At 44.3% G+C, this 26,066-nt stretch overlaps 4 protein-coding genes across 9 annotated transcripts; 3 read left to right on the top strand and 1 right to left on the bottom strand.

The window, feature by feature from the left end:
• Positions 1–2,295: 2,295 nt before the first annotated feature.
• Positions 2,296–5,105, top strand: rgra (retinal G protein coupled receptor a). The gene is made up of 7 exons (XM_085922330.1): positions 2,296–2,418; positions 2,658–2,814; positions 3,171–3,292; positions 3,679–3,832; positions 3,897–4,014; positions 4,579–4,692; positions 4,962–5,105. Exons 1-7 carry the CDS (start codon positions 2,340–2,342, stop codon positions 5,103–5,105), a joined length of 888 nt encoding a protein of 295 aa, XP_085778456.1. The 5' UTR covers positions 2,296–2,339.
• A 4,485-nt stretch (positions 5,106–9,590) lies between these two features.
• Positions 9,591–11,828, top strand: slc18a3a (solute carrier family 18 member 3a). Of its 2 annotated transcripts, XM_085922335.1 has the most exons (2): positions 9,804–10,066; positions 10,118–11,828. In XM_085922335.1, exons 1-2 carry the CDS (start codon positions 9,831–9,833, stop codon positions 11,400–11,402), a joined length of 1,521 nt encoding a protein of 506 aa, XP_085778461.1. In that variant the 5' UTR covers positions 9,804–9,830; the 3' UTR covers positions 11,403–11,828. The 2 variants fall into 2 exon arrangements, with proteins under 2 accessions (XP_085778460.1, XP_085778461.1); XM_085922334.1 differs by having other exon boundaries at positions 9,591–11,828.
• Positions 11,829–13,172: 1,344 nt separating this feature from the next.
• On the top strand, positions 13,173–16,171 carry chata (choline O-acetyltransferase a). The gene is given in 14 exon segments (XM_085922579.1): positions 13,173–13,220; positions 13,313–13,504; positions 13,590–13,708; positions 13,826–13,879; positions 13,944–14,124; positions 14,204–14,381; positions 14,440–14,609; positions 14,692–14,792; positions 14,870–14,998; positions 15,072–15,194; positions 15,258–15,399; positions 15,488–15,547; positions 15,633–15,770; positions 15,833–16,171. Coding segments are annotated over 14 exon segments (1,974 nt in total).
• Positions 16,172–16,508: 337 nt separating this feature from the next.
• On the bottom strand, positions 16,509–25,999 carry ogdhl (oxoglutarate dehydrogenase L). 5 transcript variants are annotated; one of them, XM_085922250.1, is made up of 25 exons: positions 25,926–25,999; positions 24,839–24,985; positions 24,647–24,762; positions 23,823–24,037; positions 23,572–23,742; positions 23,235–23,337; positions 22,719–22,834; positions 22,444–22,598; positions 21,971–22,117; positions 21,809–21,899; positions 21,564–21,743; positions 21,375–21,503; positions 21,118–21,297; positions 20,785–20,937; positions 20,422–20,524; positions 20,201–20,329; positions 19,857–20,007; positions 19,159–19,286; positions 18,918–19,096; positions 18,763–18,834; positions 18,470–18,595; positions 18,009–18,081; positions 17,776–17,939; positions 17,560–17,714; positions 16,509–17,493 (listed from the first exon to the last, which is right to left on the bottom strand). In XM_085922250.1, the coding sequence occupies exons 4-25, from the start codon at positions 24,033–24,035 to the stop codon at positions 17,370–17,372; spliced, it is 3,042 nt and encodes a 1,013-aa protein (XP_085778376.1). In that variant the 5' UTR covers positions 24,036–24,037; positions 24,647–24,762; positions 24,839–24,985; positions 25,926–25,999; the 3' UTR covers positions 16,509–17,369. The 5 variants fall into 5 exon arrangements, with proteins under 5 accessions (XP_085778376.1, XP_085778374.1, XP_085778375.1 ...); XM_085922248.1 differs by having other exon boundaries at positions 24,647–24,985; XM_085922249.1 differs by lacking the exon at positions 25,926–25,999 and having other exon boundaries at positions 24,647–25,031.
• Positions 26,000–26,066: the final 67 nt, after the last annotated feature.

Genomic DNA, 26,066 nt, shown 5'->3' with positions numbered 1-26,066 from the left:
CTTGTGAAATGGTCATAATCCATTTGGATGATTTTATTCCCTCTTCTTTTCCTCACAAATGTTTGTTCATTTGAGCCGTGCCGTGACTGTTAATCTGCAAGTGGACGCCGCCGTGTATGGCCACAAGGGGGCCCCTGCGTGTCATAGCCGAGCGGTGCGCCACTGGTGCAGATGTTCACCGCGCACCGTTTTTATCAATGTGCCCTTCATCTGTCACCGGAGACGACGGACGCTCATTTCTAACGGGAAAAAAATAATAAATTAAAACTGTAATTTGAGATAATGAGATGATAAATCATAATTACAAAATACCATGTCATAATTCCGAATTTTTGGGTTTGTGAGATCAACTGAAAATGCTTTGTGTTGGCTGTTAGCGATTTTGCTGTATTCAATGTTGAAGCAAAAAAAAAAAAAATGGCAATCTGAGTAGCCACTAGGTGAAAGGCGACTTTGGGTATCGACTCATTAACCGATTTGGAAAAACTCCCAGAGTGCTTTTGCAAAGTGCTTCCGACTATACAGCTTTTGTTTCATTCAAAGTATTTGTAGCACCTGGACTTTGTACGCCAAAAACCTTCAAGACTATGAGTCATTACCCTGCAAAGTACTCTAGATCGTAGAACAGGTCAGGACAGAATAGGATCGGCAAAGAACAGGATATTATGGGATGTGGCAAAAGATATGAGCGTCTCAGGATTAGATTCACAACGGAATGGTTTAGACTAAAGATCAGAAGAATATGGTAGAGCCGGGACAGGATTGGCAAAGGGTATAAAGTGTGATGTGACAGATTAGGTTTTAGATTGGATCCGTCGGCACAGGACAGATTAGGATAGGGTCAGGACAGGATATCATAAGGAAATCATCAGGATAGGACAGGAAAGAACAAAAAGTAGGATACCATTCAGGCAAGGGCTAAGGATAGGGTTGGATGGATTAAAGATTAAATTGAGTGTTCATTTCTCATGCGCCATACGCAAAAATAAAAGGGACATTCTCACATTCAGGAATTGTATTAATTCATAATCTACATTCAGATTAAAGTTTTATTTCACCTTTTTTTGTATGTTAAATCCCTGTGAGTATTGCTACTACTGCAAAGGCCTTGCGTGAGCCTCTTAACCTCTTGGGCAATGGATTGTTCAAAGAAACTCACACATTCCATATTGTAGTTAATCTTTTTGCTGGAAGACTATTTAGATGTTGTAGCTGACAGCTGCATAGATTGGGAACAATGTATCGCAGCGTTATAGGTTGATAAAACGTTCTTTTTTTTTTTTAAATGTCAGTATGTACAAAGGCTTTTGATGAAGGATTTTCTAAAGGCGGGGTAAACAAAGCTGACAAATGGAAATAATTGAGGATGCTTCAAATTGGCCTTTCACACCATTAGGCATTTTTGTCACCTAGATTTCACAACAATCCTGATTTTATAATCCTGAGACAAACGCAATACAATGTCAGATTTGTTTGCCTAGCTTGCGAGCGTTGGGGTACCGAAAGCTGCGAATGATGACGTCGCCACGCCAAACGTAACAAATCCACACAGAAGGTCAGGATTGGATGGCATTTTTTTTTTCCCCATAGTCGGTGTGATTATCTTTAACGTTGGTTAGGCTGAATGTTTGACCTTTAAGTCAACTCCGCAGACGACTAACACGTTTTAACATCTGTGCATTTTTCATTTTGTTGAGTACAGCGTACCTGTTTTTCCGGGCTATGCCATTGATATTATAAAGTCACATGACTCCTGAATGAGGAGGTGGAAGATTTATCGATAATATGTTGCTGTCAGATGAGATGAAAATGCATTGAATACATTTTTCCGTCTCCATCAGTTCTCATAGCTGACCGCGAGAATCGTGCTGTTTTGCAGACACCTGTTGTGCGCACGCATGAAAATTTCGAGCGCTCGCTGTGTGACAGCAACATCCATCATCAGTCTCCTCCTCATCGTCGTCCGCATCCTCGCCGGCCACACATGGAAACGCACGCACGCACGCACGCAACCCGCAACGCACACAAAAGGTTCGTTGTGTAACTAATTGAGGGGGCTTTGCTGTACACGTCGAAGGGGCAAATACGCTTTAGCCTCAAGGGTTGCGCGGTTTTAAGACATTCCTGCACGGATTGGGGCGACGCAACGCGAGCGGGGTGGTGGCTTTACATAATAAACGGCATGCTTTTCACGTGAAATGGCCCTTTAAAAAGCCAGCGTCCTCCAATCAGGCCGAGGCACTGCGTAAACAGGCGGACGGAGAAGAGACGAGCGTGTGCGTGCGTGTTTGGGGTCTTTTATTTTTGTTGTGGTGCGTGGTGACAAATCGGTTCCGAGGATGGTCTCGTCGTACCCTTTACCGGAGGGCTTCTCCGAGTTTGATGTCTTCTCCCTAGGATCGTGTCTTCTGGTCGAGGGTGAGTCTTTTGCGCGTGGAATGTGGCCGTGGAAAAGCCCGCATGCAGCCGCGCTCACCCCTCAATGGGCGTGGGTGCATGCGCGCCTCTCCTCCATTTCTTCATACTCGGCAATTATCATTTGAGTGGATTTATTTCTGTCGTGCGCATGTTTTTTGTTGCTATCTGATGACGCGCAAATGTTTGCGCGCGGTACCTGAGTGACAGCTGTCATCATGTGCCGCCCCGACTTCTCAAAGGTCTGATGGGGTTCTTCTTAAACGCGGTCACCATCACCGCTTTCCTCAAAGTGAGAGAGCTGAGGACCCCGAGCAATTTCCTGGTGTTTAGTTTAGCCATGGCCGACATAGGCATCTCCATGAACGCCACCATTGCGGCTTTCTCCAGCTTCCTCAGGTGAGTGGCCGACGTGACGCGCACGCTTCTTTCAAATACTCTCATCATCACCAATAGGCTAATTTTCAAACTTTTTACAACAAGGATCACCTCAAAATAAATCTTAAAATACAAGTCATTTAAAAAATATTTGACATAAATGTTAAGTAAACTAATTATAATTTCATTCAAAACAAAATTGCTTTAAAAGATGAAACATTATTCTACTCAAAAGTTAAATACAACTGAACTCTAGAAATGTATTGCAACGGAGTTTAAAAAGTGAGCCCGCGGAAATAATAACACTTGAGAACGATATCGATCAATAACAGGAATCCAATAATTGAATGACATAAACGATCCCACCCACCTCACAGGTACTGGCCGTATGGCTCCGAGGGATGTCAGACTCACGGATTCCAGGGTTTCATGACAGCTCTCGCCAGCATCCACTTCATCGCTGCCATCGCCTGGGACAGATATCACCAGTATTGCACAAGTGAGTCCCGCTATGGAAAAACAAAACCAGAAAGTCAGTTTGAAGGCCCAACATTCAAGCTAATCTTAGGGAAAGCTAATGGATGAAACAAATTCGGAGAAAATTGCTAAATATGTATGCCATAAAGTTTTCATTATGTTTAATGCCTCCCACCTAATCCAAATACAGAATTCTGATTAATCAGTGGAGTGAAAATTAAGCAGATTAAGCCATTTATTTTCATTTCGCCATTTTGGCGTTTGCCATTTGACGTTAAAAAGGTCTTTCGGGTTCGCATTGTGATTGTCACGTCGACAATTTCAGTGGACGTGACAATCGCTATCGAACAAAATGTCCAACATAGTCGAATTAAACTGTTTGATTACTAAACTGAGTTTTCTTCTCAGGAACAAAGCTCCAGTGGAGCAGCGCCATCACTTTGGTCATCTTCATCTGGCTCTTCAGCGCCTTCTGGTCGGCCATGCCTCTCATCGGCTGGGGCGAGTACGACTACGAACCCCTCAGGACCTGCTGCACTTTGGACTACAGCAAGGGCGACAGGTATCACCGCCGTCATTTTTTGTCCCTCTCGTGTTCAATACTGACTTCCACTTTATCCTCGTAGGAACTACGTCTCCTATTTGATCCCCATGACGGTTTTCAACATGGCCATCCAGGTGTTTGTCGTCATGTCCTCCTACCAGTCCATTGCGCAGAAATTCAAGAAGACTGGAAACACAAAGGTAAGTTGAACGCAGATGAAACAGCAACAAACAGATCTCAGTGCTGCCTACCGCGTTACAGTGGTGCCATGTGGTACTACACTGGATTAAAAAAAAAAATGTTGCGTGTGATACAACAATTGTGACCACAGTAGCGGCACTCCCAAAGCGCGACTCCATCCGAACCGCTTTGAAGTCACTCAGTGAGTGAAACCGCAGGAATTCTCCCGCCATGCCGCACATGCAAACGAATTCCTCATGCGCTTCTCATTGAGAGCAACAATTATGTAGGTCATCATCAATACACGACCCAGTGCATCTGTTAGCAATGAGGACGGAGGCTGATGGTCCAACAATGCGTGCGTAAGGGGGAAAAAAGCACAGTGGGGAATGCCGTGCCATGCACGAGGGAGGTTATGGCCTTTGCAATCCGGTTAGTCGCCAAAGGCTTTTTGCGTCACGTGAGGTTGGATTCGTCTTGGTGGGAACGTTTTGATGACAAAATAAAACACCTGCACAGCAACATGATTAGGCAACTACAATTTTATCAGTGTCAATTGAACCCATGCCCTCACTTTTGTGCAGTTCAATCCAAATACTCCCCTTAAGACCATGCTGCTTTGCTGGGGACCCTACGGTCTACTGGCCTTCTACGCTGCAGTGGAGAACGCTAACCTGGTCTCACCCAAGCTCAGGATGGTAAGAAAGAAAAATATGTTTGAACAGTGACTCATACTGTATCGGTGTTATATGTGGAGTACCTCAAGGATCAATGATCAGTCCACAACTATTTACATCAAAAGGAATTTGCAAATTTGCGTATTTCGTCAAATATGTCATTTTGGAAAACGACAAGCTTGTTTTATTTGAATTCTCAAGATGTGATTTGATGTTTCTTGTATTTTGAATTGATTCAGTACTCCTTCCTGATCTTTGGAGTTATAACACTTCTTTCCTGTGTGTCGCAGATGGCCCCCATCCTGGCCAAGACCTCCCCCACCTTTAACGTTTTCCTGTACGCTCTGGGGAACGAGAACTACCGAGGAGGAATCTGGCAGTTCCTCACTGGGGAGAAGATCGAAGTGCCTCAAGTTGACAACAAGTCCAAATAAACTGCTAATGTTGCACAGCCATTTCGTTTGTGGTGGTAGTGGTGCTTTTCTCGCACAGGTACAGAAGTGGATGTGCTTTGTCTTATGTTGTGTTCGTAACATGCATTGTCCCTCCTGTCCTATGAGACTTTTTAGGTGTAAAATAGCATAGAAACCGAATTGAATCAATATATCACTTCATGAACACTTCAGGGTCACTTCCTGTTTCATATTATTACTTTATTGTTGTCCTTTTAATGGGTGAATCTTTATCATAATTAGCACTTTATTGTATTAAATGTAGGACAATTATAAAAACTGTACTCTAGTGATGTAGTGAGGATGCAAATTCAGGTTAGACCTAAAATGTACCTAAAAATATTTAAAAAGTTCTTGTTGAAATGTACATTGGACAGGGATTCTTTCACACTGTGACTCTCCTTCCAAAATAATCCAGATAAATAAGCACAACATTATTTCCATTTACTCTGTTTATCTATCTTAGCAATAAATGACCCCTTTGGGCTGCGTGTCACTGACAAGAGGTCAAGCTCCAAAGGTCATGCTTGACCTGTGTGTGTATATTTTGCAATAATCACAGAAAACAAGACGACTATTATTCCACGACACTCCCCTCGAGACACAAATCAGAGATTAGTTAACAACTCCAGATTACCACCACATGCCTACACACTTGCACAGAAGGTCAAATTTCCATCTCACCGCAAACACAATAATGGACTATAACATAAACGCTATTTTCAACGTTTGAATTGCTCCTCATGAATGTGAATTGTTCTTTAAACGTGCAAATACTAACATATTCCTCTGTTTACAGTTTTGTATTGTTGGTTATCATATAATCATTATTCCGACAGTAGGTTTCAGAAACCAACAGACTGTGTATCGGCCGCGTGGTTATTAGCACACGTTGCGCCTTTTGATTTCTTTTTCCTCCTGACGTTTTCTTTGTTCCTCCCTGATCTATGTTCTGTTTCTAAAGCTGATTTAACATGACAACAAATGATGCAATCTGTTCAACCTCTTGTGTCTTTTTGCCCTTTTTTTTTTTTGACCCACCCTCCCTCCGCCACGCTAAGCGCAGTGACAGACTAACGTAATGAAAATGCAACATGCGTGTAATTACAGTCAAGTGCAGGTTGGGGATAATAACACCCAGAGGTTGCGGCAGACACTAGCAAGGCCCCACCCAATTGGTGTTGCTAAGTAGATTAACAGTTGACAGCCTGTCAGAGGTGTTATGTAATAATGACATGTGCAGCATCGCTCTCATTTTGTTGCAATCAGTTTGGGAACTTTTTTTTTTTTTTTTGGGACGTAAGATGTACTTTCAATATTAACACAGGGTTTAAATACAGGGAAATTAAAATAAAAAAAAAAGCACTTAAAAAAGGATGATTAAAATGTAAGGTTGTACCGAAATAAAAATTTGAAAGCAAAGATTAAATGAAACTGTGTTGTACTTATAAGTTAAACATAACAAAATTGTGCCTAACAAATACAATATACCGATTTATACATTAATGAAAGATAAAGATAATTTAACGTGATGAACAGTTAATACAGCAATTCTTGTGCAGCTCAAAAAAATCAATGTACTCAAATACAATTCAATGCGGACGGGATGATGAGCAGCTTTGGCTGTACGCCAATGTCAAGCTTCATTGAGAAAGAAATGGTTTGAATTGACAAACAGAATTACATAAATAGACACCGGAAGAATCATTCCCCGACATGGCGATCAATTTTTATTTCCTCTTTTTTGAAATTAATTTTATCATCCCCCAGCCGCTTCCTTCTCTTACAATCAAACATATTCAGGTACTTAGAGTTCACTGAGGATTATGTATGCTCTACCAATGAATTTGTCATACGGGGCCTTTTGAGCGGATTACACAGCAACATGACCAATTTGGGGAGGGGTGGGGGGGGGCGACCATGCACCACAACTTTCCCAGACATGAGAAAAAGTACAAGACATGAAACAACACAAAAAAAGGAGGAGGGTGAATGGGCTTTACTACATTTACTACTCCGATGGTCATGTGACCCACTGAGTTGATGCTTAAAATTCCATGACATAGGACAAAGACAGAGTTCAGCTAAAATATGCTTATTTATTTGATAATTCACATATTAAAATAACAATATTATATAATAATAATAATAATAATAATAATAATAATAATAATAATAGGGATTATCAGGGAAATTTATCAATTATGGTGTGTCGCTGATATGGGACAATTTGAGCCGTCTCTCGGGAGCCCCCCTGTAGCCACCAGACGGCAAACTCGTACAGGGGGGGCCTCATGAACTCCCAACATAGTTATTTCAAGGCAAAAGGCAACGGCACTAATATGTCGATGATATGGGCCAATTTCTGACGTCCCTCAGCCCCCCCACCCCCCACCCCACCTTGTAGCCTCCAGCCAGCAACAACTAAAGGGCCCTAGTAGGGGGATTCCCGACATATTCCTGAACGTCTCCACTGATTTGTTATTAATATAGGCCAATGTTTGCCGTCTTTTGGGGGTCCCTGCTCGCCACCAAACAACATCAGTGAGTAAGGAGACCTGTCAAGTGGAATTACCAACCCATTGCTTTCGAGAAAGTATTATTGGCCTTTAATATAAAATCACATCCAAAAGCGCGCAACGGGTACACGCGTCTATTTTATGCACAACTCACACGTTAGACAGGCGGGGGGGAAAAAGACATTATTTGTTTAGAAGAAAGAGTATTTTTACAGGATTAGTGTTTCAGTGTAATCTGGATTAAAGTGGGCCTGGCTGTGCGTCACTGCTCTTTAGAAATCACTGTTTTAATTCATTAAACCGCTCACGTTGACCACAGTGCGCCCGCGCAGCACTGTTCACACTGCGCTCACTTGACATGCGCACACGCACACTCACGGAAAAAGAGAAATGGAACAACACAAAAAGCAGACACGTGAATAAACAAAGGGACAGACACACACACACACACACAGACACACTCACGGCTTAATTGTGCAACCATTCAAGTGCAGCCAGGGTTATTTCCGACTTTGGCATTTGGCTGCGGTGGTTTGGGGGATTTAGACATTAATATTTTGGCAAGTGTACAAGATTACGTGGCCATCTCGAATCTCCTGATTTTGCTTTCAAATCACATCAGAGCAGAAGTGGCACAAAAATAGTAAAGTGATCACACTTTTTGCTTCACCTGGAGAAGCACTTCAACGTAAATCCTTGGCACCAAGTTACCACAAGATGGAGCCAAAATACAACTTTTCTACTAGAGATACTCGTGAGAAACAAGCGTAAACTCAAAACGAATGGTTTATCTCGTCATTTAATAAAAGTACAACAGCACAGAGTTACTCTAAAAATGCATTAATTGTAATATGAAACGGAAAGCTGACATTTTAAATTGTGTGAGTGCGTGTGCGCGTGTGTTGCTTAAGCCTTCCACTTACAGAATGCTCGCCAAGGGAAATAAATGTGATTATCGATGCTGACTGACGTAACTGGTGGTCTAAAAATAAAACTAGAAATTTTTGATCTCCTTATTTATTTATTTTTCATTGGCTGACTTAAACGTGTTCTACGTCACCACGAGACCCAAGGGCAAAGGACAGATTTCATGTTGTATGAAGAGGCATGTGGCAAAAAAAGGTCAAACCGCTTAAAAACATGATGTCTCTTATGTGAAAGTCATTTCCTTGTGCGTGTCAGTAATTGTCACTGGCGCCCATTTAACACGAGGATAAATATAAATCGGTGTGAAACTTAATCACGCTAATAGTTTACAATAATTTTGACTGAAGGAAAAGTAACGCTTGTGTAGCATTATTGTAGGTTTTTTTTGGGGGGGTGCAAGTCTTTTAATGTAGCAAAATGTATTTTAGGGGTTAAAAAGTTACGTATCTAATTTGAGCAAAAGTTGCATATCAAGCGTTGTATAAATGTATGGAGAAAGGAGGACCTCTGCTGGCAAAAAATTAACAAGAGCACTTCCTTGTTTTGTCCACTAGATGTCAGTGTTCTCTCGTTTTTCACTTCATTCAAGACCTGAAATAGACGCACCAACGCTAGACTATGCCAGTCGCCACATCAGGAAGAACAATTAAAAGACCTATAATTAAAAAACAATCTCAATAAAAGATCAATTAAATTTTAAATGATGCTCAGTTTTGCTCGACACTTTAAGAGACACTTAAGTTTAAGTAGAAAGTTTACAGTGTATATTGAGACATTATTGTTTCAGTATTTTTACTTCTGATGTAATTTGGATTTCATTTTTGTTTCTTAGGTCGTGGACTATAGTAAATTTCTACCAAAATGAAAAGAACAAACCCATTTACAAAAAACAAAGTGGACACGAGGGGAAAGAAGAATGTGTCAATGCATGCAGAGCCGTGCACGCGCGCGCGCGCGCGCGTTAAATTAGCATAAAAGCACCGTGCGTCATTGCCTTTTGCTTCTCAAGATGGGAGGGGAACCTGAGTGAGCCTTCGCCCGCGGGACTCAACAAGCTTCAGTGTGTGTCTAAAAAGCAGCCCGCTCGCTGCAAAACGATGACTGCAAACAAGTGACGGGAGAGAAATTTTGGATGAACAAGATGGCGAGGATCGGGACAGAGAAGAAGCTACTTGCTGACACGATGACCCCAAAAAGAAACCTGTAAGTAAAGAGTTGTGATTCTCCGTTGACTGCCCACTTTAGAAGTCAAGAAATCAAAATGGAGCCGGAGGTAAGCGCAGGACAAGCTCCGAACTTGGCGCAAGTGGCCGCCACCAAACTCTCCCAGATGGGGGACAGAACTAAAGAGCTCGGAAGCGCCATGCAAGAACCGGCTCGGCAGAACCGCATCATCCTAGTCATCGTGTGCGTGGTTCTGCTTCTGGACAACATGCTCTACATGGTTATCGTGCCCATCATCCCGGACTACCTGCAGGACCTGCAGCAGGCGGCGGAGCGCGCGCAAACCCGAGCGCCTCCGACGCACGGTAACTCCACCAACGCCAGTGCGCACCAACGCGTCCCCGCTGGCGAGGACAACTTTGACTTGCAGATTGGAGTGCTGTTCGCCTCCAAAGCCATCGTGCAGCTGCTCGTCAATCCCCTGAGCGGTACTTTTATCGACCGGGTGGGTTACGACATCCCACTGGTGATCGGCCTGAGCATCATGTTCTTGTCCACGCTCATTTTCGCCTTCGCGGAGAACTACGTTACGCTCTTCGTGGCGCGCAGCATGCAAGGCATCGGCTCGGCCTTCGCGGACACCTCGGGCATCGCGCTCATCGCCGACCGCTACACGGAGGAGGCGGAGCGCAGCAAGGCACTGGGCATTGCGCTGGCCTTCATCTCCTTCGGGAGCCTGGTGGCGCCCCCCTTCGGCGGGATTCTGTATGAGTTCGCCGGCAAGCGCGTGCCCTTTCTCATCCTGTCCGCCGTGTGCCTGGTGGATGGGGTCATGTGCCTCTTGGTGCTCAAGCCCTTCTCCAACCGGGAACGGGCCAACATGCCGGTGGGGACGCCCATCTACCGGCTGATGATGGACCCGTACATTGCGGTGGTGGCCGGAGCGCTGACCATCTGCAACATCCCGCTGGCCTTCCTGGAACCCACCATCGCCAAGTGGATGGAGGAAACCATGAACGCCTCCCAGTGGGAGATGGGCATGACGTGGTTCCCGGCCTTCTTCCCGCACGTGCTGGGGGTCTTCTTGACCGTCAAGCTGGCCGCCAAGTACCCGCACCTGCAGTGGTTCTACGGCGCCATCGGCATGGTGTTCATCGGGGCCAGCTCGTGCACGGTGCCGGCCTGCAAGAACTTTGGCGAGCTGATGATACCGCTGTGCGGGATCTGTTTCGGCATCGCCTTCGTGGACACGGCCCTGCTGCCCACGCTGGGCTTCCTGGTGGACGTACGCCACGTGTCCGTGTACGGCAGCGTTTACGCCATCGCCGACATCTCCTACTGCGTGGCCTACGCCATGGGGCCGGTGGTGGCCGGCAAGATCGTGCACGACCTGGGCTTCGTGCAGCTCAACCTGGGCATGGGCCTGGCCAACGTCCTCTACGCGCCCGCCTTGCTGCTGCTGAAGAACGTGGCGCAGATGAGGCCGTCGTACTCGGAGAGGAACATGCTGCTGGAGGATGGCCCCACGGGACTGTATGACACCATCAAGATGGAGCAGAAGGAGAAGAAAAGGAAAGGCCTGTGCACCACCGTGAACGAGAACGGCATCGAAACGTTCGTGCAGCGCTCCTTCTCTGAGGAGGAGTCCTCGGGTGGAGAGTACGCGTGAAACAAGGAAAAGTGTGACCGAGGCTGAGCCCACTGAGTTTTTCAGCAAACAACTTCTGCTAGGTTCCACAGATTTAAAAAAATAAATGAATACCTACAGAAATACAGAAGTGGTTAATAGGCGGAGTTGACGATACTTAGTGCCAAATGTATAATTGTGTCCTTCTCGCTTGAGCTTTTTTTGCAGTAGAGGATAGCCATGCAGTGGCCTTTAAAAAAGTGATTGTCTAAATTTACAATTCAGGGATTATTGTCGTCAGTGCATTTGAATACACACAAGCAATGTATGTATTTTTTCAGTTGCACGGCTATGAACTCAACAATTATGCAAAATATCCGTGTGTGTGTGTGTGTGTCCCTGAATCTCAAATTTTTTTTCATTTTTTTTTTAGGATTGACATTGTAATCACGGAATGCAAAGCCTCAATGTGTGATCTGTTCTTGTACATACATGTATAGTGATGTACAGATATTCAATGTTATGATCTGAACTGCTCTGCTTTGGGGAATCATTAAAAAAAAATGTTTCCCAAATTGTATTGAGCCAAAGTGCATATTTTTACACTCTAAAAACTACACCAAAAAATGACCAAGCACTGTCATGCAAAATCTAGCAAAACGAACTAAAAGCCTCACACGGAGATGGTTTGTTTCTTTTAAATTATTTAACGACTCTTTCCCGATCTTTATTGAGCTAAAGTACCTAATTAAAAAAAAAAAAATCTCACAGCACTCCATCAAATAAAAATGTCAAATATTTCAGATGGAGAGTAATGAATAAAATTGAGGATTGAGGCTTACAAAATAATATTGAGTCCATACAGGGACGATTCGGCAAGATATGTATGATACGGTGATGGCGGAGTGGTGCGGCGAATTAAAGTTGCTGGCGAATCGCTGGACTTCAGGGAGGAGCCATCCCCCCCCCCCCAACACACACACAGTACTGCCCCCCCCCCCCCCCCCCCCCTTCATCAGCATCTCTGCGGAGCCACAGCAAGGGACTTAATAGTTGGGCTTCTTGATCATGTCTTTGGAAGACGGATGCTGCGAGAAAAAAAAAAATGAAGCAAGACAAATTTAAACTTCTCATTGGAGGCTGAAAACGAGGAAGTGATTTGTTTTCAAATGAGCGGTAAGACAATTTTCCTTTGTCACACAATATGTAATGACTAAAGTGTTTTAGATTGCAGCCAAAGCTGAGATTGACATCTCGCATGTTACGCTAAATAGTGAAAATGGCATTTTTGGATATGAGCATGGATGAGTCAATCATTCATCATAGCAGACTAATGTCAACTTGTGTTCCATATTTCAGACGCAGACTATCAGAAGGTAGCAAGTCAGACGATGAATTTATAGATTGAGAGGAAGATGAAATGTGTTTTGGGGGGAAAATACATTTAATAATGTATACACAGGATTTACAATTATTATGATAATACAGTATTAGTTGAAGTGTATGCTTCTTATGTATTGATGATTGTGATTCTGATTACAGACAAAAGAATGGTTTGTCATTTAATGATTATAATTGATCATAACATGAGGAAGTAATATAATAGTCATATTTTTCTATTTACTATCTCTATTCCAATGAATTTATTAACACTTGTATAATATTTTAATATGAAATCATTTTCATCTTAGGAATATTACCAAGAGGCATTATAAACATACATTCATAATCTGCATTTATGTATTGCGTGTCAGTCAGCCATTTTCTGTTTGTTTGTCGATAAAAGGGAAGCGACCGCTCAGGTGCATCAACATGTTCCATCTCAACCAAGAGCCTTCCAAACAACCCAAGGCCACTGATGTAATTATGTTTATACTGCACAAAACATAATGCTTTCAATATGGCGTAATTATTTGGTGATTGAATTGTACACCCCCCCCCCCCCCATCCAGAGTGTGCCCAAACTGCCGCTGCCTGAGTTAAAAGAAACTTTAGACACTTACCTGAGATGTGTGAAACACCTGCTCAGTGAGGAGCGCTTCCAAGAAACCCAGCGAGTGGTCAAGCGCTTTGGCGCCCCCGGAGGTGTGGGGGAGCTACTGCAACGCAAACTGGTGGAGAGGAGAGAGGAAAAGGCCAACTGGGTAAGTAGAGTGAGCAGAATTTTTATTTTAAATCCACATAATTAATTATTTGGGTGACAATTCAGTTACATTTTCCCCGTGTTAGGTGTACGAGTACTGGTTGAACGACATGTACCTCAACAACAGACTGGCGCTGCCGGTCAACTCCAGTCCCGCCATGGTGTTCCCATGCCAGACTTTCAAAGCTCCTTTCGATTCTCTGAGGTGTGCACAAGTCAGCATATTTTCAATCTGATTGTATGAATATTAAATACAAATAGTAGTAGCATCTCCACAGATCTTACCACGGTGTGTCGTTTTTTTTTTTCGTCTTCCCTGTAGGTTTGCTGCCAATTTGATCTCTGGAATTCTGGAGTACAAAAGTTTCCTTGATGGGTAAGTAAGAGAAAATTCAAAATCACAAGAGGTCAATATATGATGGACAAATGGATGTGTGCAGAGGTGCGTTACCTGTGGACTACGCCCGAGGTCAACTTGCCGGAACGCCTCTTTGTATGGAGCAGTACTATCGGATCTTCAGCGCCTACCGTCTGGCGGGCCGTGAGAGGGACGTGCTCGTGATGCACGACGGTAGTGTGGTGCCAGAAGCAGGACATATCATTGTGGCTTGTAAAAACCAGGTCAGGTGGGAAGAATAACTTGAAATGTATGTTTGATCGGTTCATTCTGAACACAGCTACGTCTGCAACTTGTGTTCAGTTTTTTGTCCTGGATGTGGTGATCAATTCCCGTCGCATGAACAAGCAAGACCTACTGACTCAGTTAAAGAAGATCCAAAAAATGGCTGACGACGAAGACGAGCGACAGCCGCCGATCGGTCTTCTGACCTCCGACGGCCGAACGGAGTGGGCGGAGTCTCGCGGAGAACTCTTCAGAGGTACTGAACTTTTCTCACAATAATCCCATGAGTCTGTTCGCTTCTTTCTCGCTCGCAGAGTCGATCAACAGGGATTCTTTGGACCTGATGGAACGCTGCCTTTGTTTGGTCTGTCTCGACGACGACAGCGAGGCCGAGTTGACCGATTCTGCTCGGGCCACGTTGATGCTTCATGGGGGAGGAGCAGCCGTTAACGGGGGCAACCGGTGGTACGACAAAAGCATGCAGGTTTGTGAGGATGCTTGGATTATGTTTGTTGATAGAAACAAAAAGATGTTCTGTTGCTCTGAAAACAGCGTTATTGTGCCAGTTTGTCGTAGGGGCCGACGGATGCTGCGGAGTTGTGTGCGAGCATTCGGCGTTTGAAGGGATCGTTCTGGTCCAGTGCACCGAGTATCTTCTCCGATATATGTAAGAATTTAAGCCAAAGCAATTTTAGAACGGCAGATTTGAACGTTATGACTGATGCCCGCCTACGTTGGCGATAGGCTCGGCAGCCCCTCCGAGTTGGTCCCGGCCGCAAGTATGAGCGAGCTGCCAGCCCCAAGACGACTCCGCTGGAAATGTAGCCCGGTCGTGCACAAATTCCTCGACTCATCTGCAGACAGACTACACAGGTTCGGCGTATATAGAAAAACTACAATTAACCGCCACCATTGGATTTTGCTTTGATTCATCGTGTGTACAAAGGCTTGTCAAGAATCTCGACATGAAGGTCCACAAATTCCACCATTACGGGAAAGAAATGATCAAGCTGCTCAATATGAGTCCAGATGCCTTCATCCAGGTGGCTCTTCAGTTGGCCTACTACAGGTTAGGAGAAGGTTCAACCACATAAACCCGGACATGTCTTTCAAACTCTCTCCGTGTGCCCAGATGTCACGGCAGAGCAGTTTCCACCTATGAGAGCGCCTCCACGCGTCGCTTCAAAGACGGTCGAGTGGACAACATTCGCTCGGCCACGCCGGAAGCCTTGGATTTTGTTCGAGCGATGACTGACGGGAATGTGAGCAATTGTGTAAGGGGTTGGACGTTAAGACTCGGGACGCTTTTGTCAGATTTGAGAGAGATGATTTACACAATTGCCACTGACTCATTTCTACCAGGATACAAAGATGGAGTTGTTACGAACCGCCATATCAGCACAGACAAAGATTTCGACACTGGTAGTTGTCCGATTCCTTTCACGAACTTGAATCAGCATCATAAAGAAAACAAAATGAACCAATAGTGTCATTTTCTTTTTTCCAGGCTATCATGGGGATGGGAATCGACAATCACCTATTGGGATTGCGCGAGATGGCAAAAGATCTGAAGATGGAGACGCCGGAGATCTTTCGAGATGAGGCCTATCGCATCAGTAATGAGTTCATTCTCTCCACAAGTCAGGTACGGGACATCATTTGAAATTTGAAGAGAATCCGATCAAACAATCCTATCGTATATTTCAGGTCCCCACCACTGTTGAGATGTTCTGCTGCTACGGAGCGGTGGTCCCGAACGGATACGGGGTGTGCTACAATCCACAGTCGGATCATTTTGTTTTCTGCGTGTCCAGCTTTAACGAGAGTCGACACACGTGCTCGTCACAGTTTGTCAAAAGTCTGGAGCGGGGGTTATTAGACATGAGGGATTTGTGCCACAAATACAAGTCCCGTGAGCCGAGACAGGGTTCGACCCCCGCGGAGATGCCGGTAGAACGGAACAAGAATCAGGAAGTGGTGACACTTGTGAAGACAATGAGCCAGACTAAACTTCAACCTTGAGGTAAAGCCTCAGAAATACTGTAGCTAGTGTGATGCAACTTCATTTTCTATGTGCTATAATAATCCTAGATATAAGAACATCCCCGTTAATGCCCCGGGCACTTGAGAATTTGGGAAGAGATAGTATACTTTAGATTCACTGAAAACAGGTCTATGTTGTGGCGCAGGTGGTGTAACTGTTGCATTTGTGAAGCAAATCTATTTTTGTTTATAAGGCCGAGTGTACAAAGGCAATTGAAAACAAAATTCTGTGACTGTTGTTGTTTGTGTGCTGTATGACTATTAATAAATGGATGTACAATTGTATTTATTGCTCATATTAGTATTGTTGTATTGCAGAGAAAATACTAGGACTCAAGTATACATTAAACGGAACATTTGTAATTGTATGATTATTTACACATGAGGATCTGAATGAGATGCGCGAGTGTCAATATTGCTCTTCGTGCCTCTCTCGGGCTTTGTTGTGTTTTGCACTTTATGAGCCCGATAAACAAACGGCAAAAAAAATGTCACGAGTCTACGCCAGCTGGTTGATGTCTGCTAATGAAGCGAGCTGTGACAAAAAAAAAGAGACCTTCCTTCACCAACAGCTCGAATTGCAAAAGCAGAAGCTGACTAGCGATGCCTGTCGGGAAACATTTAATTACCGAATATAAGACGTACGTACACTCATCTTGCTATTTAAACATCTGCTCGAGAGTGGCGCTTTCACTACAAAAGAGGATTTAAAAAAAAAATGAAGCAAGATGAAGTCTTTCCGTTGCAAGAATCATCTTAAAATGCAACAGGGAATGAAGTTGCTAAATGTTTATATGGATTACAAAAAAAAATGGACCAATTCAATAGAAAGTGACAAAATTACAAGAAAATGATCCGTACTGTCATGAGAATAAAATGGACCGAGGATGAAATTACAGATGTAATATTATAAGAACGACAGAACGTCCTTGTATGGATGAAAATGAATGAATTGAAAATCCAAACACATCAAAAAAATCAAGCAACTTCCTCCAAGCCATTGTGTCAGACTTCCACGAATCTACTGTGCTCGTTATTTCTTGGAACTTATAATCAAAATGATTATAAACCCCAAAGAGAATTTTTTTTTTCTTCCTAGATTGTAATTGTAAAAATCTTACTGAATCTATTGGCTGTATTTCTCCAGTGTAGCATGTTAGGTCCATTTTAAGAGAAAGGCCACCTGAACCTCCCGTCCGCTTCAATCTTTCCTCTCCTGGAAGCCGCTCAGGTTGAAGGCCGCGTCCATGAACTTTTTCAGCTCGTTCAGGTGGGTCGATTTATTTCCCGTTGCGGGCGCGGCGGCGGGGTCCCGCCCGGCATACCTGAAAAGGAAACGACGAGTATGACTTTCCCAACCTCAGGTGAGAACAGAACCGGCATATTCTCACCAGACGGGCCTCTTGTTGGCCACCACGGTGAGTAAGCGTGGCCTGACGTAGTTGTAGTAACCCGTGTTCTTGTGCTCCTCCTGACACCACACCAGCTCGGCGCTTTTATGTTTCTCCACCTCCGCTTTGACAAGGTCAAAGGGGAACGGCGATATCTAGAAGAAGAGAAACTGAATCACTCACTTTGCCATTCTGTTCCAGAATGTTGTCGCAGACCTGCTCCAGTCTGACGATGGCGACGTCCTTCTCCAAGTTTTGTTGCTTTCGCTCTTTGGTCAGTTCATAGTAAACTTTACCAGTGCAGAAAATCAATCTTCTCACTCGGTCTGGACTGTGACTCGACGGGCCTTCGTCTGGGATCAGCCTTTTAAATTTAGTCCCTATTGAAGTTAAATAAGTTAAATGATTTTTTTTTTTTTAACGTTGTGGCGGAAGGGTTCAAAGTGTACCTTTGGCGAGGTCGTTAAAACTGGACCTGGCATCAGGGTGCCTCAGCAGAGATTTTGGAGTGAATATAATCAGCTGTGAAACAAGTCAAGAAAGTTTGGTGGACTTTTTTTTTGTTTTTTTTTTCCTACAATGTGACATCGGCACAGGGACAAAATGTTCAGTCAACCAAAACTGGAATGGAGACTTTGCACTCAAACGAATTATATAATATTCCCTATTGACATCTCCACTAATTTGCTTGGGGTACTTTTGTTTTCTCATGCTCGAGCGAGCGTCACATTCGTAGTCGACAGGGGATCACTTAAGACATTCATCGTAGCTGAAAAACAGTGAAAGCCGCGCACGGGAAAAAAATAATCATTCACGTACAGCCGAAAAGTTTCAGTTCCGAGTCTAATTATTAAGGCAAGTCATATTATCAAACTGTTTTGGAAAACCAAGACAGATTGTCGTGATTTACCGGCTTCCTGAACGGCAGCAGAATCTGCCGTCTGAGCACATGACAGTAGTTAGCAGGCGTAGAGCAGTTGACCACGATCCAGTTGCAATCGTACAGCTGCTGCACTTCAAAATCTCCACCAAACTCCTTCATGTGAGAAAAGAGCGAGAATGGGACATTTAGTAGCAAAACAGTTTTGACTTCTGGCTCTGTTTACATGCTCAGGGGCGGGCTAGAACATATTTTGGAATTTTGGGAAGGCGGGAGGGAGTTGGCGTATCTGCAGAAAATCTGAATTCTCCAGGTGAACCTACAGGAAAGTGGTCCGGGTCATCTTTGCTCATTTGCAGGAAGCGCTCAGGTCGTGCTGAGGAATGTTCTGGGCCCTGGAGAAAAATGAAAGCTTGATTATTCCACATAAGTGCCAATACATTTTTTTTCAAAAAGTCAGTGGAAAGTTCCCTCTCACCATTCCTTCCATCCCGTGTGGGAGGAGCAGGACAATGCCGTTGTGACGGACCCACTTGGCCTGCCCCGAGCTGATGAACTGGTCGATGATACACTGAGCTGTGTTGTGGAAGTCTCCAAACTGCGCCTCCCACAAGACCAGAGCGTTGGGACTGGCCATGGCGAAGCCCAGTTCGAACCCTGGATCGAGAAAAGGTGGTCACGTGAAGGCGAGGGGTCGACGGTTGAGCTCGCCCGCCTACCGAGAACGCCGTACTCGGACAAGGAGCTGTTGCAGACGGTGTAGGGGGCCTGGTCGGTCCACAGGTGGTTCATGGGGACGCAGGTGCGTTTGTCCACTTCTTGGTCATGGAGAACATGATGACGGTGACTAGGAAACGTCAAAATAAAAAAAAACGGAATGTCATTTTTAATAAGGAAAATGATATATTGTGCTTTATTGTGCTATTATTACGACAGAATGATTAAAAAAAACAAAACAAAAAAACATCCACACACATACACAAAAAGATATAACAAAAAGTTACATGCAAAAACTTTGCACACATGTGCCTGCATGCTCACAATCTTACACACACGCGCAGTATGTCATCTGTCTTTGGGGGCCCCATTAGTGGGGAAAAAGAGGGCGCACACCCAAACACATCAAGTTTGTTGCGCCGCTGATACACACGCTCAAGCGGAACGCGACAATATGCTCGACTCCTGTGAGAAGAGGACGGGAGAAAACAAAGTGAGGGTGGGAGGAAGCCGCTACCATGTCAAGTACAGAACACGGACGACTAGAAGGGAGGATGGAAGAGATTCCAACTTTTGCCAAGTTGTCACTTTTGACTATATGATGGAGTGCCATTTAAAAGCATCTAAAGAATTTAATAAATGCTTAAAAAAAATTCTCATAACACCAATGTCGTTTATTTGTTATGGTGATATTGTGCACCTGAACGTTCCCCTTTCTACGTCCTGCCCGCTGAGTCGCACGTGGATGCCATCTTTGAGAAGCGACCCGAAGGCCATGTACTCTCCCAAGGCCCAGTCCAGCTGACCGTTCCGTACCAAGTCTGCTCGACTTCTCAGGATACGAGACAAACCTTGTGGTTGCACACAGAGAGGGAGAAAAATAAAATACTTGCTGAGCAAGCCGAAACTGTAAAATGACAGGTGGTGGTGTCAGTTGTGGACACTAAAAGTCTGGCTGATGTTAGGATTTCTTGGAAGGGAATTCCAAAGCGAATAAACGGACCCATACAAATACTGTATAAAAATGATGCCCGTGCATCTCACCGGGATGGATGTTAAAATCCTTCACAGGCACGGAGCTGGCGGTCTTCCCGATATGCTGCAGGACCTCCTCATCCAATCCAGTGGGGGGGCAAGTCATGCTCTTAGGTTCTCCTTCTGCTGTGAAGAATTCTACAAGCGGGTGGGAGGGAAACATTCGTCGTCATCATCCAGCATCAAAGAATAACAGAAAAGTTGACGAGGATGAGAAGAATGTTTAATACTTGGCCAGGGTGAGTCCAGCCAATGTCGGATATGCGAGATCTTCTCATCCTTAGAGCCGCTGTAGGCGTCCTCGCATATCTTGTCGTATTTGGCCACTTCTTCCTGCAAGACGCGTTGAAAAACAACCGGTTCAATAAATATCGCTTGCTCGCAAGCGCAACGAGAAGAACGGTGAATGAAAAATCGAGTCTTTAGCGGCAGTAAATAGCTTTGTGTATTATGAATGGACAATTTGCAAGGGTCCACATTGCGATGAGAAACAAGCTGCTGATCAAATTGCAACAGTAAATCGAAAGCAAAAAGAGGCAATGCCGCTGCCATATATTGTCGATTATCGTGTTGGTTCAACAAATAGGTAACACCTCAAATTCTTGGAGCGTCACCACTCCCTCGCCAATGAGTTTGTCAGAGTATTTCTTCAGCACGTGCTCCTGCCGCCGGATCTGCTTGTACATCAGCGGCTGGGTGAACATCGGCTCGTCCATTTCATTATGGCCAAAGCGCCTGTAACACACCTGTCAAAATACATAACAATTAAAATGGCTTATTTCATCTTCAACAAATAATGCAACAAGTGCTGGATCTAAAAGTATTAAAAAAAATGAATGAGTTCCTCAAAAACATCAGTGTATCTAAAATTTAAGTTTTGCCTGGCAACTAAATACAAATCCACCGATATACTTCCAGGGACAGACCAGGTCAATGACGACGTCCTTGTTGAAGGCGTTCCTCCATTCGGCGGCCACGCGACACACGTACATGACCGCCTCGGGGTCATCGGCGTTGACGTGGAAGATGGGAGCGTTGACCACTCGAGCTACGTCGGTGGGGTAAGGGGAGGAGCGAGCCATCCGGGGGTCCGTCGTGAAGCCGATCTGCCCCAGACATGTAAGAATTGATTTTTATTTCATCTTGTGTTTCCATGGTAACTATACAACGCAAACCTATTTACCTGATTGTTGACCACCACATGGATGGTACCATATGTGGTGTAGGAGGGGAGTTCACTGAGGTGGAACGTTTCATATACGACACCTTGGCCGGCGAAAGCAGCGTCTCCGTGCATCAAGATGGACATCACCTGGAAAAACAAAATGTCTTGTTTACACACAAGAAAGGTCCATCTTAGGAAAATGTTGACCTTTTTGCCAAACGTGTCCCCCCTGTAGAACTGCTCGGCTTTGGCCTTGCCCTGGACGACTGGATCCACCGCCTCCAAGTGGGAGGGGTTGGCCATGAGGGACAGTGTGATGTTCTTGTCCGTCCCCGTGTTTATCCTCTCGTGGTACATTCCGAGGTGGTATTTGACGTCGCCGGATCCCTAGGTCAGGATAACAAGTAGGTCAGGTTGAGAGAGGTTGTTATCTCGATCTCAGGTGGTCTCACTTCGTCCGCAGCCTCTAATTTGGGGTCGAACTGACAGAAGATCTGGTTCAAGTCCTTGCGGATCACATTGGCCAAGACGTTAAGTCGACCCCTGGACGCACATGGAATGAACGAGTCAATGATAGCAACCCAATAAGCCGCAGGATGAAATGCGCCCAATACCGATGCGGCATCCCCATGATCACGCTATCGATGCCGGCAGCGCTGGAGCTGTCAATGATGGTCTTCAGAGCCGGGATGAGGACTTCGCAGCCTTCCAGTCCAAAGCGTTTTTCTGATGACCACTTCCTGGCCAAGAAGTCCTCAAACCTATGAAGTAAAAAAAAAAAACAGTACAGGCTGCTTTGAACAGGTAGAGGAAGAATTTTCCTCTCAGGCTGGCTAAACTTAGAAGTCATTTATTTTTCGCTTTTAAAGTACCTTAAAAAGGTTGGAAAATTCTAATCTAAAGGTTGAGATGTTGTAATTGAGCAAATGTGAAAAAATAATGCGGTAAGGCTTTGGGGCTCATCAATCATCAGACATAAATGACCTCATATAACAAATGGCTGCATAGTTCCCGGTATGATCTATGATCTGGAATTGTGCCGTCTGTGCGTTCATTAATGGCTGGAGATCTTCATTTAGTTGCTGACCGCGTTGATCTGATCAGACGAGCCAGCAGCGTTCTCTTCTCGGCACTGGTGAAGCGCATGATTCCTGGTGTCTCGAACTTCTGACGGATCCACTGGCATTGCTCCACGTTGTTGATGAACATGAATTCCACCCCGACGTGACCGCAGTAGGATGCCTGAAATGAGACAATGAAGGGGAAAAAAAAAAATGATTTGCTGGTTTTTAAAAGAGCTTGTCATTGCATAACAATAAAATCGGTTGGTTAAAATGTGGCAAAAAATATTTCGGTGGTTACCTCAAGTCGATGTATGACCTCCCTAAGAGGAAGAGTAGTCTCTCCTCCGCCGATGAAGGTGGTGTGAGGCAGACGGAAGCTCCGGTCCAAGTCGGACTCATGCAGACCGTAGAAAGCTAATAAGAAGAAACATCATTTTAATTCAAACCGACTAAATTTGGGTCAAATCCGTTTGTATGCATTATTTTTTTTTCGAAGGGGGGGTCGGTGACTTTCTATATTTCACACTATCGGTGTCGCCACAGAAGTTGAGCAGACCACCTGAGAGATCTGCTCAAGCTCAAAGCTTGCGAGGCACATAAGAGGAGACAGGTGCAAATCACATTAACAAACAGGGCAAAGAGAAAAAAAGGTCCGAGAATAGATTCACGTACTGACAAGTAAAAGAGCTCATTATGTTTCATTAACCAGCAATGTCAGCTTTGCATCAACACTAGTTCCCCTAGTGAGAGATCAACCAAGTTTTACGTGACGTTCTGATGAATATAACATTTCTGAGCACATTTGGCTGCTCACCTAATTTATCAATTGAGGTGATGAGGTCAGAGGGAACAAATGAGTCCAGGTCAGCAAACAAGATGCCCAGAGGGTCCAAGCGGGCCACGTGATGACCGCGGATCTAGAAACGGCACAGCGACATAAAATAAAAAATTGTCATCATATTATTGAGCATGAACAGCTGGAGATGCTCTCATCCATATCGTTCTGCCAAGCGTTTCCAAAATGCAACAAGTATCCGGAACGGATCAAACAAAAGAGGAACTTGATTCATTAGCGGGAGAGAGGAAACACGAGCATCTGTTTTGTGAAGCCAGTCTTCTTGATATGAACATTTATATACAACGTGAAAGACCTGGTAGGCTCTGATGAGCGTGTGCACAGCCAGGTGGTCCTCCACCACTTTCTGTGTCATGTCTGGCGAATGGGACGCGACTCGGCCCTGGAGGAGGGCGGAGGGTCGTCTCTCCGTCTCCTCGCCAGGCGTACTGGAGCTATGGATGTTCCGGAAGAAGGCGTCCCAAGACTGGAAGACAAAACCTATATTTCAGTACCTTGACTTACAAGTCCTACAACTTTTCTATTTTATTTGTTGCAGACAGTTACCTCATGGACATTCTTATGATCCTCAAGCCAGGCGAAGTACATGTCCTCCACATAGCTGGAGCTACTGATGGCCGCTTGAGAGGGTGTCGCCTCAGAGGAGCAAGCTCTCCTGGGGTGAGGCCTATACCTGGTCAGCCTTGCTCCACCGCCTCGCCACAAAGGACTTCCTCCACCCGCCCTCAACACACCTACCAATGCCCGAAACTGACTCATGACTGAGGGAGAGAGAAAAAAAATTGTTCATTTGGAGAAGAAATCAGTGCAGCCTTTGAGTAAAAGGTGAGGCAGTATATCTCAGCTTGACATGTCTCAATAAACAAGTTGGACAAGTTTAGGGGACCTGACACTCCCGTAAAGTATTCTGTACGTTATAAATCTCCGTCTAATTTCTGTTGTACTTTGAGGTGACACAAAAATCAAAACATTAGGATCAAAGTCACTGTCCCGTTGAGGATGTTTGTTTTGACAAAAAGTTCGTTTTCTCCACTTTTTAGTCAGAAACGGGTGTTTTTGCTTCAAAAGGATGAAAACGCAACAAAAACATTTTGAGTTTACATTGAAAATAGCCAGAAATAATCTAAATGCTTACTATTACGTCAACGCAGCTCATCGGGGTCACAAATGACCTTTCACCTACATCAGTAGCTCTTTCCCTTTCACGCAGATAGGATGCAGAATGAACATCCTGGTGGTGGCAATGTTTACTGCAAGACTGTTTAAACGGAAGCTTTTAAACATTAGAAAATGTGCACGAACTAAAACGGAAGCTACAGCAAAAAGAGTCCAAAAATAATTTGGAAAAAAAAGGCAAATACAATGCTTACCTGTTCTTGCAACGGCGCTTTTAACTTTGCTTTTGTTATGATGCTCGTGTGGGTTTTGTGACAGCACCACTAATCCGCTGCCTTCAATGTCAATCCCCCATAATCTGCGCGATGGCCTGTGTGACGTATACAGGAGGATAGAAGTGCAAAGGACAACATGTCGAAAAATCACTCATGTGCGTTAACTTTTACCTTTGGCCGCTGCGATGTCACCGCTGCAGAGTTCCCAATGTCGGGATAGGTGACGCTCAATAAAAGGATACAGATTGCAACGCACTTGCAAGAATTTACAACACCTCCCGCTTCCAGTGGGTCAAGTTGTACTATCTGCACGATTATCTGCACACAGAGGTGCGAGCAGCACACGATGGAGCATGCATGCAAATTTAATGGGACCCCCCCCTCCAAAAAAAAACAAAAAACCATTGCATCATTGCGTAGTGAGCAGAAAAAGTCTTATCTGAGCTGCAATCAAAACGACCATTATTATCTTTGGTGGGAAAAGACTGAATCCATTATAGAAACTAAGTTAACTTTTCTTTAAAAAAAAAAAAAAGTCATTTGGGCAAGTGGTTTCAGATTGATGGGCCCCAAAAAAAAAAAAAAACAATCAAATAATTGGGCCAGCTCAATTTAGAAATGCTGCTCCTCATTTTGACTTTCATCATTCATACTTGCTGGCCGCAAGGTCGGTGAAAAAAGGGGATGGTTATGGGAATAAAAAAAAAAACTGAGAAAGGGTGAAAATGAGAATCCACAGAAACACTAGTATCACAAAATTCTGACACTACTACTTCTAATATTCTATTCTATAATACCAATATTAAAACAACACCACAGCAAAAATGGAAAACATCAGTAAAAGCATGAAGCGTCCAATTATTTGTATTTTTTTAAATTCACATTAATTCACTTAAACTATCCTTGCTGCTCCAAAATTCCATATCACCTCCTATATTTGCAACTTGAAGACTCATTATTTGCATGCATCTTTGCCATTGCTCCCTATATGACCTGCTGAAGGAAGGGTCAGGCAATTATGAACCGAAATGCCATTTTGTAGGGGGCGACTCTGCCGCCTGACAAAGACGGAGCGAGGGCCATTTCTTTCCTGGCCTTTTTATTAATAGTCTCCGAGCTTTGCAAAGACCTGCGCCGCTGGGTAACATACTACAGGCTCTGTGTTAAATCACATCCTGTTTAAGATAATTAGCATCACAACACAAGATTATGTAGAAAAAAATAATGTGCCAGGAAAGAAAACAGGTTGACATCTCACCGTGCATGTGAATGCTTGTTGACCGTAGTTAGGAATCCTGCTGATCAAAGCTCAGAGAACAAGTTAATCTTTAATTTCGAGGACACCAGCAAAATAAGTACGGCGGAAAACAAGCTGATGCATATTGTCAAAAGTCAACAG

This window comes from Syngnathus leptorhynchus, chromosome 10, assembly GCF_054491065.1.
Source record: "Syngnathus leptorhynchus isolate UIUO chromosome 10, UIUO_Slep, whole genome shotgun sequence".
NCBI classification, from domain to species: Eukaryota; Metazoa; Chordata; class Actinopteri; order Syngnathiformes; family Syngnathidae; genus Syngnathus; species Syngnathus leptorhynchus.
Note: the sequence above shows the minus strand (reverse complement) of the source record. Positions and strands in the feature narration are given on the sequence as shown.

Coding starts and splice junctions, on each gene's coding strand:
- rgra (XM_085922330.1), top strand. CDS start 2,340: ATGGTCTCGTCGTACCCTTTACCGGAGGGCTTCTCCGAGTTTGATGTC. Junction 2,419..2,657: donor ATCGTGTCTTCTGGTCGAGG/GTGAGTCTTTTG, acceptor GACTTCTCAAAG/GTCTGATGGGGTTCTTCTTA. Junction 4,693..4,961: donor TCTCACCCAAGCTCAGGATG/GTAAGAAAGAAA, acceptor TGTGTGTCGCAG/ATGGCCCCCATCCTGGCCAA.
- slc18a3a (XM_085922334.1), top strand. CDS start 9,831: ATGGAGCCGGAGGTAAGCGCAGGACAAGCTCCGAACTTGGCGCAAGTG.
- ogdhl (XM_085922248.1), bottom strand. CDS start 24,035: ATGAGTCAGTTTCGGGCATTGGTAGGTGTGTTGAGGGCGGGTGGAGGA. Junction 22,118..22,443: donor CGTCTGATCAGATCAACGCG/GTCAGCAACTAA, acceptor TTTACTTCATAG/GTTTGAGGACTTCTTGGCCA. Junction 18,835..18,917: donor CACACGGGATGGAAGGAATG/GTGAGAGGGAAC, acceptor ATTTTTCTCCAG/GGCCCAGAACATTCCTCAGC.